Source organism: Mchenga conophoros, linkage group LG11, assembly GCF_057382185.1.
Source record: "Mchenga conophoros isolate Kocher_MC1m ecotype Shallow Benthic linkage group LG11, M_conophoros_male_GT1.1, whole genome shotgun sequence".
Lineage (NCBI taxonomy): Eukaryota > Metazoa > Chordata > Actinopteri > Cichliformes > Cichlidae > Mchenga > Mchenga conophoros.
Window position 1 is genome coordinate 29,777,753 of NC_140536.1, and position 12,714 is coordinate 29,790,466.

The 12,714-nt window shown below is 39.9% G+C and overlaps 1 protein-coding gene across 2 annotated transcripts in view; it reads left to right on the forward strand.

The window, feature by feature from the left end:
• The window catches only part of LOC146564513 (dynein axonemal heavy chain 11), a 40,793-nt gene that overhangs the window by 21,531 nt on the left and 6,548 nt on the right, over positions 1 to 12,714 (forward strand). Inside the window, exons 53-70 of one of the 2 annotated variants that reach the window (XM_085292375.1) lie at positions 350 to 473; positions 683 to 825; positions 1,727 to 1,888; positions 3,344 to 3,577; positions 3,736 to 3,882; positions 3,996 to 4,109; positions 4,194 to 4,337; positions 4,803 to 4,985; positions 5,113 to 5,214; positions 5,314 to 5,448; positions 6,708 to 6,881; positions 6,993 to 7,228; positions 7,363 to 7,485; positions 10,933 to 11,137; positions 11,257 to 11,421; positions 11,625 to 11,765; positions 11,939 to 12,109; positions 12,518 to 12,640. In XM_085292375.1, the coding sequence (XP_085148501.1) occupies positions 350 to 473; positions 683 to 825; positions 1,727 to 1,888; positions 3,344 to 3,577; positions 3,736 to 3,882; positions 3,996 to 4,109; positions 4,194 to 4,337; positions 4,803 to 4,985; positions 5,113 to 5,214; positions 5,314 to 5,448; positions 6,708 to 6,881; positions 6,993 to 7,228; positions 7,363 to 7,485; positions 10,933 to 11,137; positions 11,257 to 11,421; positions 11,625 to 11,765; positions 11,939 to 12,109; positions 12,518 to 12,640 (2,826 nt within the window). Of the gene's footprint in view, positions 1 to 349; positions 474 to 682; positions 826 to 1,726; positions 1,889 to 2,352; positions 2,507 to 3,343; positions 3,578 to 3,735; positions 3,883 to 3,995; positions 4,110 to 4,193; positions 4,338 to 4,802; positions 4,986 to 5,112; positions 5,215 to 5,313; positions 5,449 to 6,707; positions 6,882 to 6,992; positions 7,229 to 7,362; positions 7,486 to 10,932; positions 11,138 to 11,256; positions 11,422 to 11,624; positions 11,766 to 11,938; positions 12,110 to 12,517; positions 12,641 to 12,714 lie in introns of those variants that run through there. The other variant, XM_085292376.1, reaches the window with a different exon arrangement.

Consider the following 12,714-nt stretch of genomic DNA (forward strand, 5'->3'; position numbering starts at 1 on the left):
TATGAAAATGTAGAGGAAAAAACGTTCTTTAAATCAAGGTGCCTTTAAAGAATACCCAGATGAGCTTTCCTTCTCGCCGAATGCAGCATATTGATATAATTCAGTTTTGCTGAGATCCTCCAGTGATGCATAAAATAATTGTCAGATACTATTAAAAGACACTGGGCAATATTTTAATACATTATTGATGAGGTAAGCCTATCAATTTATCATTTAAAAGCCTCTTAAAAAATCAAAGTGTTAATCATGGGATTTTAGATATCCAATTGATGAATTTATTGAACAGTTTGATCTTCATGCCACTCAATATGAATATTATCCATTCATGGCCTGTGTGGTTTTTGTGTAGATGGATTTGGCCGGTTTGTTCCTGAAGGCTGGAGTGCAGAACAAGCGTGTGGCTTTGCTCCTGAGTGACGCACAAATATCCGATGACCGGTTTCTGGTCATTATTAATGACTTTCTGGCATCAGGTCAGACCCAAACTCCAAATTAATTTACACTGTGTTGTTTCATCTGTTCACCTGACTCATATACCTGTTCGGTATATGTAGCATTTTTTCTTTATGATTGTGAAGTACAATCATACTTCAAATGCATTCAGCCTCTAAGATTGTTCTGTTCTGAATATCCATCATTAGCATTTGCTAGTCTGTAATAATGACTGTGTTTTGCTGTACAGGGGAAGTTCCTGAGGTTTTCAGTGAGGAGGAGATTGAAAGTATTGTGTCTGGGGTGAGAGCTGATGTGCGAGGCCTTGGTCTTCTGGACAACAGGGAAAACTGTTGGAAATTTTTCACAGATCGAGTGGGACTACAGCTCAAGGTTTAGTCTTTCAGATTTCGTATGTTTTTTTTAATCCACCAATGCATTTAAATTTAACATGTTCTGTTAGAGTTTTAATGGTAATCTGTCTTCTACAACAACAACTACCCCCTGATCCTTTAAAAGGTTCCAGTTATGCACTGAAGGCTGACATTAAAAAGTGAGATTATTAGCTCTGGATGAATTCAGGGCTGAAAATACACTGCATGAATTGAGTGCCCGGATCCCGAAGAACATCTGGAATAACCTCTCTCTTTTCTCATTTCAATTTTATTATAAGCTGTAAAAAAGTAAGAATTGAAATGTTTCATTTTTGCCCTGTCTTCATCCCCAAAACACCCGGATCCCAATCTGGATCAGGATTGACTCCAAAAGTTAATCACCTCCAGGCTGGGTCAAATCCTACTACTGGTAAATTTATCATGCAAATCCATTCATAACTTTTAGAGAAATTCTGCTACCAAACAAACAAACTAAAATAAAGAGAAATTCTTACACATACATTAGATTTGAGCTGGGGAAATTAAAAGCACAGCTGCTGTTTAATATTACTAAATATGTTTAACAAGCTGAATTAACCAAGCCTGACAAAGTGGGGGGGTTAAAAGGAAGGAAATTCTTTTCTCAGTCACTACACATGTATGCCATCCAGCTAGTGTTTGCGCCAGGGCCTCTGGTAGCGTCACCGTCTGCTCCAGCCAACTGGGAATGTAGCTCCTGTCTATGTGCCAAGGTGTTGAAAGTGGGGGCCCAGGCTGCTGCCAGTTTCCCTTTGGAGATGCATCATTTCAATGTCTGTGACCTGTGTTGATTTTCCTACGTGTACTCTTTGATGAAGTGTGTTTCTACTAATCTTTTAGTGCACATGGTAGACTTTCTCTCTTTGCTTTCTTCTTTGCAGGTAGTCCTGTGTTTCTCTCCTGTGGGCAGTGTTCTGCAGGTTAGGGCTCGTCACTTTCCAGCCCTCATCAACTCCACAATCATCGACTGGTTTTATTCTTGGACCCCTGAAGCTCTGCAGTCAGTCAGCTACAGGTTCATCCAAGAAGTTGAAGGCATTGAGGTCAGGCTTTTGAACTCAAGAACAATATCTCATAATGTCTTATAACTTAACGGTCATATTCTGTACAACACAACATGTGCCAAATTACTAAAAAAAACAATATCAGCTGTCAGATATGTATGCAGCTGGTACTGTATCTTGCCTAGGTTTGTCATGTACCCTGATATTTGGGACTCAGTTGGACTTTAATGAACACCTTGTAATTATTGCTGTGCAGCTGGATTAAGTTTTCCATGGATCCTTCATCATTAGTTCTCTTCTGAGGTTCTGACAAATTGCCGAACACATGCCTGGGGACACTCAGTGAGTGCAGCATATCATTGTTTTCCATCATGGCAGTGGAATGATCACAACCCAGACTCATTTATGTTAATGAGAGAAGAGTGATTAAGCACATAACGACCCTCTAAGGTGGCACAGCTGTCACAACCAGGAAGCGTCATCACATATGTGAACATGTGCCAGACCATTACTTTCCACTCTTGAGTGTTGTGCATGTTCATGTGCAGGCGTGTCTTGTTGTAATAGTAGCTGTAGTGCTTAGAAGTTGTGTGATGATGATGATGACGATGATTAGGGGATGTTGCAGCTGTAGTAGATTCGTGCACAAGGGTGGAGGTAGGACTAAAGTTCTCCTGTAACCAAAATATATGTATGAGAGCTTAAATAGTATAATCAAATCAAATGAAAAGTATATCTTTATAGGTGCAGAGGAGAAGAAACCAAAAACAATGTGAAACTGTACATGTAAAGTAATTTATTAAACCATTGTTAATGATTGTTTATCTTCTTAAAGAGGCAGGACTGCAAGAAATGAAATGATCATTCATTTAAAGTTAGAAATGCACAACCTGCTAATAGTTGTTACACAAGGCCAATCAGAGAGTTTCTGTCGCATCTCAACAGAGCACAGCACGCTTTGTCAAGTGCATTGTGTCAGATCTTAATTAATAATGATTTTTTCCCTGTGGCTCTGTGATCATTAACAATGGCTTTTTGTGAGTTATGGTCAGGTTTGATCCTTGTATTCTCTGATCATTTGTTTTTGCTTTAATTGATCACTAACTGTGTGATTAATGCAGGCTGTGTGTCATTGTGTGCCATATGATGAATACCAAGTCAGGATGCAGTATTATGGTCACAGTAGATGGTGTTTATAAAGTTGGAGGCCACCAGATATAATGTAAGCAGTGTGCATGTTTTACAAGCTTGCACGTCAGTGGTCTAAACACATTATTTTCACAGAGGTTTCAAAGCATAATCATTTCTGCTAGCTGCACCTAAATTTCAGATTGAGTAAGTCAGGGCCGGCCAAGTAAGATGGCAAAACTTGTAGATGAATTCAAAATTTATGAAGATAATATTTCAGTTCCCATCAGGCCTGGGATGTTAAACTCCACTCAATCCAGCTCACCCTGTTCGCCCCTCTCCCCCCTTGTCTGCTTATTTTTACAGCCTGCCGTCCAGGAATCCATCAGTCTTTTCATGGCCTATGTTCACACTAGTGTCAACCAGGCAAGTGAAAAATACCAGCGCAATGAGAAGAGGTACAATTACACCACCCCCAAGAGCTTTCTCCAGCAAATCACCCTGTACAGAAACCTTCTGGAGAAAAGCCGGGCTCAGCTTCAGCACAAGATGAACCGACTCGACAGCGGCCTTCAGAAACTCCAAACCACTGCTGCTCAGGTAAATCTTTAATCTGCACTGTAGGCGACTGATTTCTGGGCAAGAGATGTTAGGCTAAGGTAAACAACAAACAGTACTTCCTTTTTTATGCTTTTCCATGACATTAAGTATTTCACATATTGAAGTATTGTGAGTATGTTTCTTTCTTATATATACAGGTTGAAGATCTAAAAGCTAAACTTGCATCCCAAGATGCTGAACTGACCCTTAAAAATGAGAACATCGAAGCTCTGATTGCTAAGATTGGACAGCAAACTGAGAGGGTGAGCAGCAAGAGAGAGGCTGCAGATGTTGAGGCACAAAAGGTGACTAGTCCTGTCACATATTGTATAACACACATTCTTTGGCATTGCACTCTACAGACCACATTGTTAAATAGATGTGTGGAATCCAATTTGTTATGGTTGCTTTTGTGCAGGTTGCTGTGATCCAGGCAGAAATTGCTGTCAAACAGAAGGAGTGTGAAAATGACCTATCCAAGGCAGAGCCGTTACTGGCAGCCGCCACAGCAGCACTGAACACCCTCAACAAGGTACTAGATTTTATCAGACTAGACAGAATTACGTAAAAATTTGCAGTCTTTCTCAATATATAATGTTATATAATATTCTTTCAGGTGAATCTTACTGAGCTGAAGGCCTTTCCAAACCCCCCGGCAGCAGTAATCAATGTAGCAGCAGCTGTGATGGTCCTGCTGGCCCCTCGTGGTCGAGTGCCTAAGGATCGGAGCTGGAAGGCAGCACGGGCCTTCATGGGCAAGGTTAAGCCATCATCATGTCAATTGCATCTGCCTGATTAATGTCAATCTAATTTGTGAGTGGGCCTTGACCCTGGCCCTGCCCAACTCCAGTGCTCACATTACAGCTGGATGGCTCTATGAATTTGCTCACTCACTGTTGGAGCAAGTGTGCAAACCTCCCTCCTCTGCTTCTTGCTTCTGTTAATGCAAGTGTGACTGGAAAACGTTTGGTTTTAATTGCATTTGATTAATTATTTTAGATGCCAGCTTCGGGTATCACTTTTTAAAATTTTTCACCACAGGACTTAATCCTAAGAATTGTTGATGAGAGGAATCAAATATAACCCTCATTTTGTGGGACTTTCTCTTTTGTAAGCAAAGAATTAAAGTGTTTGAAGTGGTTATGATTCGCAACATGCTCTATTTGTGTTCCATTTTCAGCCTTCATCAAATGCTGTCTCATTTGTTTTGGTTTTTGTGTGTCAGGTGGATGATTTCCTGCAGGCCTTGATGTCGTATGATAAGGAGCACATCCCTGAGTCATGCCTGACTGTGGTGAAACAAGAATATCTGAGAAACCCAGACTTTCACCCTGATCTAGTTTGGACCAAATCTACAGCTGCAGCTGGTCTTTGTGCCTGGACCATTAATATTGTGAGATATTACGAGGTCAGCCATTGCATTCAAATAAACTCTAAGGCAGTTTCTTATGTTTCCTATGAGAAATCTTATTCTTCATTTTAAAGTTGTTTTTTTTTTTCACACATGCTGTATTTATTTTTTATTTATTTTGCAGATCTATTGTGAGGTGATTCCAAAAAGGCATGCCTTGTCACAAGCTAATGCAGAGCTAGAAACAGCAACAGCCAAACTGTTGGCACTTCAAAAGAAGTTGGCAGTGAGTACAATGTTATTCTTACCTAAGTCACTCAGTCTAAATACTGCATTTTCTTTATCGTTTTTAATTTGCATGGCTTCCTTCCTTTTGTTTCTATAGGATCTTGATGCCAGCCTCCAGAACATAACAGCTCAGTATGAAATGGCTACAGCTGAGAAAATCAGTTGTCAGGAGGAGGTGATGCGTACCACCCAGACCATAGAGCTGGCCAACCGACTAGTCAAGGGCTTAATGGTAAACAAGGGGAGATAGAGGAGTTTGGTCGTGTCATTGGGGCTGACCTGGCATACAGTTAACTGTCAATTTGCTGGAGATATGCATGGAGAGGTGCTGGTAATAGAATTGCATCAGTAATCTGGACTGGAAGTTGTTATGTCCTGGCAGGATGGCCTGACAGTTGTGTGAGCAGATCAGGCAAAGGGAGATTTTACAGCCCAGCCCAGCAGCATACCGGGGACTTGTGAGACAGGTAGAGAGGGCTGGACCACTGAAAACGCATGGCTGAACTGGGCAACTGGCTGGCTGAGCAGTTTCCAAATTGAGGAGTGAAGAGAAATGGCAAGAGGTCTACACTAACACTACCCTGTGTCTGTGTGGTAGATGTGTGAGCACTTCTGAGCTTGTCCAAAGAGTAAAAAAATTATTATTTTTTTTAAATTATTTGAAAAAGTGCAGATGGGAAATTATGGAATGTGGAGAATATAAATGTCGATAGCTGCATATTTATGTAGCTGGTTTAATATAACATTCAACTTTGCTGCATTCCTTTGCATGTCTTTTTTAGTCAGCCAAATCTTTATCTTTATGGATGCTAATATGAAATAAAATATGGTCATTTCAGTGGCCATTTTGCAAGTTCGACTTCCTTATTCCAGAAAATAAATGCGGTTTGCATGGAACGGTTTGGCTTTTAAGCATATCAAGATAAATGTTTTGTCTTTATGGCATTGACCTGGAAGCAATAGTGTACAGACTAATAAATCAGGCCGTCTATATTTAATCATTAACTTACCTCAAAGCCTCAACAGCTGTTGGAAATTAACAATGTCTCACCCCAGACTGAGTGATATTACAGGCAATCCATAATACATTAGAGTAAAATTATAGTGATTTTTAACTGTCTGAGAATTTATTATGTGACATATTCTAGATCCACAGCCCCTTGTAAGAAAATGCCATGCGTGATTTATTGTTGTAGGCTGTCACAGTCACAGTATTGAAGGTTTAAATGAATGCTAAATTGATGCCGAGTGAATCTACAGCCAAACACCCAGAGTTATTGTAAGGGAATTGCAGTTGTATGCTTTACTGCTTACATCTTCTTAGTTTGCATGATAAATGTGAGCAGTGGGAAGCTGCCTAGGATGCACATAATTCAGAAGCACAGATTGTTTACTTCTTGATGTAAATGGTCATGAGATGGACTGCTCTCTTTGGTATTTTGTGTGTATTTTTTAAAGATGATATTGAAGCTTGCTGTTTGTGTCTTATAGTCAGAGAAGGAGCGCTGGTCCCTGAAAATTGTCCAGTTTGAAAAGCAAAAGAAAACCCTGTGTGGTGATGTGCTCCTCACGTCAGCATTTGTCTCCTACATGGGTTACTTTACCAGCCAGTATCGTGTGGAGCTTTTTAACAACAAGTGGATTCCTTTCCTTAGATCTCTGAATGTAAGCAACATACTTTCACTACCATCCTTCTTTCTCTTCTGAGTCTGAACTGGAGTGCACAGCCACCAGTGCTTGAACCAAAATGACATCATTCCTGTGTTTCTGTTCCAGGTCTCTGTACCCCTGACAGACGGCCTGGATCCAGTCCTCATGCTTACAGATGATGCCACCGTGGCTGCTTGGCATAACCAGGGTCTGCCAAATGATAGGATGTCTATTGAGAACGCGGCCATCCTGACCACCAGTGAGCGTTGGCCACTCATCATCGACCCACAGCAGCAGGGCATCAAGTGGATCAGAAATCAGCTAGCGTCAGAGCTGAGGGTGGTGCAGCTTGGACAGAAAGGGTGAGAAGCGGTAAATTGTCAGTTTTGCTGTCACAGTGTGATTGTATTACTCGTGTCAGTGAGTGCTCATGAAACTTAAAAATTTGCAGCTCCAGTCATGTTTCTTTTTCTTGTTTTTCTTTCTTTCTATACAGTTGTTTAGATGTGATTGAACAAGCTCTTGTCTTTGGGGAAACTGTCGTGATAGAGAACCTGCCAGAAAAGGTAGACCCGGTTCTGGAGCCTCTACTAGGCAGGAAAACTATTAAACAAGGAAGGTTGGTACTAAAACATGAACAGTACACGTTTAAGCATTTTTTAGCTTGCAAAGATCATTAAAAAAACCCACTACTGCTCTGTTACGTAGCATTGGTGCTGTTGCACGCCAAATAATGCTTTAAATCAATATGCGGTTTTTGCATCACCGTTCCTTCATAAGTCGATATACCCACAACTTGTCCCAATGCATCTGTCGTGTGAGACAATAGAAGCACATTTGCCAGATGGTTGAATCTCACTGAGCTTTGAAGCACCAGTAAGACATGTCTGAATGCATTATTATTGCCTGCTCTTTAGATTATAAATGAATTTTGCGGCACATCGCCTGAATCCCTGAGGCCAACGTATTGATTGGCCCCTCAAGACTGGTGATGGATGTATATTTGTGTGTTCATATTCTTTAGGTGCAATGAATATTGAACAGCTTAGCCTAAGCGTAAAGGCTGAATTCGGCACAGTCATGGTTATGTAAAAAGACTCCTGTCTCCTACAGAAAAATGGCATCTAACATAATAAATTCATAAGTCGTCTATCACCATGAAAGACTCAAGTCAGCTTCAGTAACCTAACTAAACACTGTAACTGTAGGTGGTTTGCTCGTATTTGTCTCCATACTGTACCTTTAGAGCAATTGTGGACTAATTTATACATTTACACTACATTTGGATTTCTTTTAACCAGAGTGGGGTCATATTTGTGAATTATATCATTAAGTTTGTCAAATAGTGCTGCTATTTAAATTTATTTACTGAAAATGAAAAATTAATATCATATAAAGAAAATGTATATCATAGTGTCCTAAACAATACAGTGTCTTTATAGTCATGGTTAGAGTTACTTTCAAGTACTATAACAACTCTCACACACAAACAGGACTCACATCCAACAATAAATCCACTAAGTTAGACCCTCGATTCCAGCCCAACTAGTGGTGGCAGATGGCTGCCCCTCCGTGAACCTGGTTCTGAATCGGATTCAGAATCAGAATACTTTATTAATCCCTAAGGAAATTATGTGGGTTCTGCAGGAGGTGTCTTCCTGTTAAAGGGGTGTTTTTCTTTTCCACTGTTGCCAAAGTGCTAGCTCATAAGGGTTTTTCTGATTGTTGCAGTTTTCTCTGTTTTCTTTGTATTCTTGTAGGGTCACTGCCTACATTACAATATAAAGCATCTTGAGGCAACTGATGTTGTGATTTGGAGCTATATAAATAAAACTGAATTGAATATAATAAGTATAATAGGTATTGCTTTATTGTATGTGTGAAGCACTGGAGACAAGTGAACTGTTTAGTTCTTAAATTAATTACTGATTTGTCTGGTCTTGCTGCATTCTAGCAGTCTTGGCTTAGTCAAGCTTTTCCTTGATGAACAGATGTGCCTTATTGGCTGTAGTGTGAATCTGTTTTAAGCATACAAAGCAAGAAATGCATATTTCACTGAAATTTGTTAATTTTTGTGGGGGGTTTTTTTGTTTTTGTTTGTTTTTTGTTTTTGTTAAACATTTGGATGTTTATATCTTTGGCTTGGTGTTGTAATAGTCCTTAGTTTGAAAGTGATGGATCTAGCTTCCAGGTCTGAAAAGTGAGCTAGTGTTGGAGTTTTTTCTAATGGCCAGCAGCAAGTGAACTTCTGGTTGGAAAAGAAGAAAATATCCACTTGTATAAAATTACCCTCTGGTTCCTTTGGTCTGTAACCTCAGTAAACACCTTCCTGATGAATTTACGAGCTGAATGTGACACAACATCAAGTAAATTTGGTAAATTATGGTCCCCATTAGAGTCAAAGAGGAGGATAAAGCAGGATATTATAATAGGTCGCTACAATATGTGTGTGCACTATGTTCAGTTTCTCATTTAGTTCCACCTCTCCTCTCCGTCTTGTGTAGTTTCAGAAAATCAATATGCAGAGAGCAAAAATGTCAAGTCCAAGGCTTTACAATCGGAGTTTACTAACTTGTGTGTGTCATCAAAGTGGTTACATCCATTTTTAAATATAGAATTTCTTTACTCAGTAATGATGTTTTACATAAAACATTATAACTATATAATTTCTGGCATGAACATAATAATATACACAACCTCATAATAAATAAAATCATTATAAAATTAGTACTTACTAATATTAGCAACTATTATTAGTAATCACCAGAGTTTAATTAATTAACAATTTAATGTTTGTAAGCAATGGCTATTCTAAAAAGCCACCAATTAAGTTAATATCAATTTGAAGCAGTCAAATCTTTTTGCAAAATCATCGCCCCTGGGAATTCTTTTGGCGGTGATACTCGTGCATTTGTAGTTCACTAATAATTAAGCTTTGTTACGACGATATGGTGACTTTTTATGGTGGTGGTTGTTATTATTATTATTATTATTATTATTAAAAAAAGGACAACTCTCTCTGATTTCAAACTCGGTTTTTCAAACACGACCACTATTCTGGTGAAAATTTCCAAACCACTGGTGTCACTAAAGTAGCTGCTCTGCAAATACCTCAGTTACCAAAGAAAAATACAGTAAATTCCATAAACTGGACAAGCAACAGCAGAATAAATAGAAAATACGACATATTGACGTCCTGCTTTGATCTCCTACTCAGAAATGTTTACATCTTTCTTGCTCTGATATTTGTAAGACCATGAATATTGAATATTCGGGCGAATGTTCATCGAGCGTCTTTTGAAGCCCTGTCTGTCCAGGCGTAACAATTCATCATAGTAAATCTGATTATAAGTTTATCCCTTGTAGATGACCCACACGCTTGTTTCTGCCGATGATTAATACAACCTGCTGGGGCGGCCATGATGGATCTCGTAGGTCTCCACAGCTGAAGTTCATTAATAATTGGAATGTTGTAGAGTGTGAAGTAATGAATACTAATTATTCCTTTCATGGCTGACGGAAGACTACAAGCCAATCCATCAGCAAGGACTTTAATTTGGTGGAGTAATGGTTCTATCAATAGTACATTAATTCTGGCTTGTGAAGATATAGAGTTGAACCAGACCCAGGCCATGAGGAACCTGTGCCATAAAAATTGGGGCCTTGCCTGACATCCAAGGGGTAATTAGAGATAAATGAAAAGCCACCAGGTTCGTCAAGCCACTGCTAATTTAATTGAAATGCAGGAACAGATAAATATTGGCTGGTGCCATGATAATCTTTCATATTTACTCAAGAATATTTGTCTATAGGGTAAGTGACATTTGGAGCCAAACTAAAGTTGTAGGGCAAAAACAGAAGTGCAGTTCAGACCATCTTCATCATAATCATGGCTTGCTTTTTTTAAGTACACTTCCTGCCAGGTAACAAGTCTAACAAGGGGGTACGATACCAGGCTGTCTTCTTTTTATCACTTACTTCTATAATCTAAATAACCAACATGCTGTTGAGGCCTCATTGTCCTTCAGATTAAATAAATAAAAATATTTGTGGTCCTATTATCCAGGTACATTCTAATTGGAGGCAAGGAGTGCACTTACAACAGTAATTTTAAACTCATTCTTCACACCAAGTTGGCCAATCCACATTTCCCTCCTGAGCTCCAGGCCCAGACCACCCTGATCAACTTCACCGTGACTCCTAAGGGCCTGGAGGAGCAGCTGCTGGGACAGGTAGTCTCTCGGGAGAGACCTGATTTGGAGGAACTAAAGGTAATCCACAGATGAAAGTTACATTCTTTTTCGAGTAAAGCATTTTGTCTACATGATAATCCTTAATACCTGATAGGAAAAATGTGCAGTTTTGAACTGTTCTGAGTACATTTTCCAAGACGAAGCTGACCACGCAGCAGAACCACTTCAAGATTGAGCTGAGAAGGTTTGAAGATGACCTGCTGAATCGCCTCTCTGCAGCCCATGGTAATTTTCTAGGGGATATTTTTCTGGTGGAGCAACTTGAGAATACCAAGACTACAGCCGCTCACATTCAATGCAAGGTAAGGCTATTTTTCTTTTTGTTGTTTTTTTTGTCACTCGGTTGTTTTTTTTTTTTTTTTTTTTTTTGAATGTCATAAACAGCAAGCACCTCATTTTATTGCATTAGCTGCAAATGATGTGTAGTTAGGAATAAGTGTAATGAGAGGGTTTTGGAGCATGACTGAGAGCCTAATAGCTCATTTTGTGCAATTGGAACTCACAGGTGGCGGAGGCCAGAGAGAACGAGAGAAAGATCAACGAGGCTCGAGAACTATACCGCCCAGCAGCTGAGAGAGCATCGCTCCTCTTCTTTATCATCGACAACCTCAGCAAGATTAACCTGATGTACCAGTTTTCTCTCAAGGTGAAACCTTTACCCCTGAAGTGCTCTTAGAGGACAGATATCGCTTTGTGGTTTTTGCAATTATTATTTATCTTTATGTAAAAATGAGCTTAAACATGTCCCTCTATACCAGATGTCAGTCCAAAAAAACTTGTTTGCATACACATGGTGTCCTCGTTTTTGTTGCATTCCAGACCTTTAACTCGGTGTTTAATAAAGCAATGGAGCGTGCCGAATGGGATGAGGATGTGAGGACCAGAGTCTGCTCCCTCAGTGAGGCCATCACCTATTCTGTATTCCTGTACACCAGCCAGGGCCTGTTTGAGAGAGACAAGTTAACCTTCTTGTCACACACTGCCTTCCAGGTGAGGGACTCAGGACCGCCTCAGAGGTGGGGCCTCCTGTCATCCTCATCAATCAAAGTACTTTTCTTCCCCCACATTAACTTCAATTAAAAGCAGTCAGGAATACCATACGCTGCTATTGATTACCTCTCACACCTTGCACCGTGGCTGCTGCTCACACAGTTGGTTCTGACAAGGGGGCTGGTTCTGATGGCATAATGCAATTATCTGTCATTGCACCAACTGTTTTCATCTTGGAAACTGTGGCACTCTGAAGGCTGTCCTTCATGTGGCTATTTCACATTCAGAGGCCTGTAAAAGTTTACCCAGCACCATTTCCTGAGTTTTCCCATTTTTATTTCAGTAGCCGTGGAAATTCTATCAATAACAGAGAGCTCATAATAAACTGCTTTTGGTACTTCTCCTCAGATTCAGCTCAAGGAGAAACTGATTGATATGCAGGAATTAGACTTCTTGCTGCGCTATCCCGTGGAGGCAAGCAAAGTTAGTCCAGTGCCGTTCCTCTCTATGTCTGCCTGGGGGGCCATTAAGGTACAGTAAATATTAAGATTACACATTCGACAAATGAAAAGTTCATATTTTCACTCTTTTTAAGTGAAGTATCA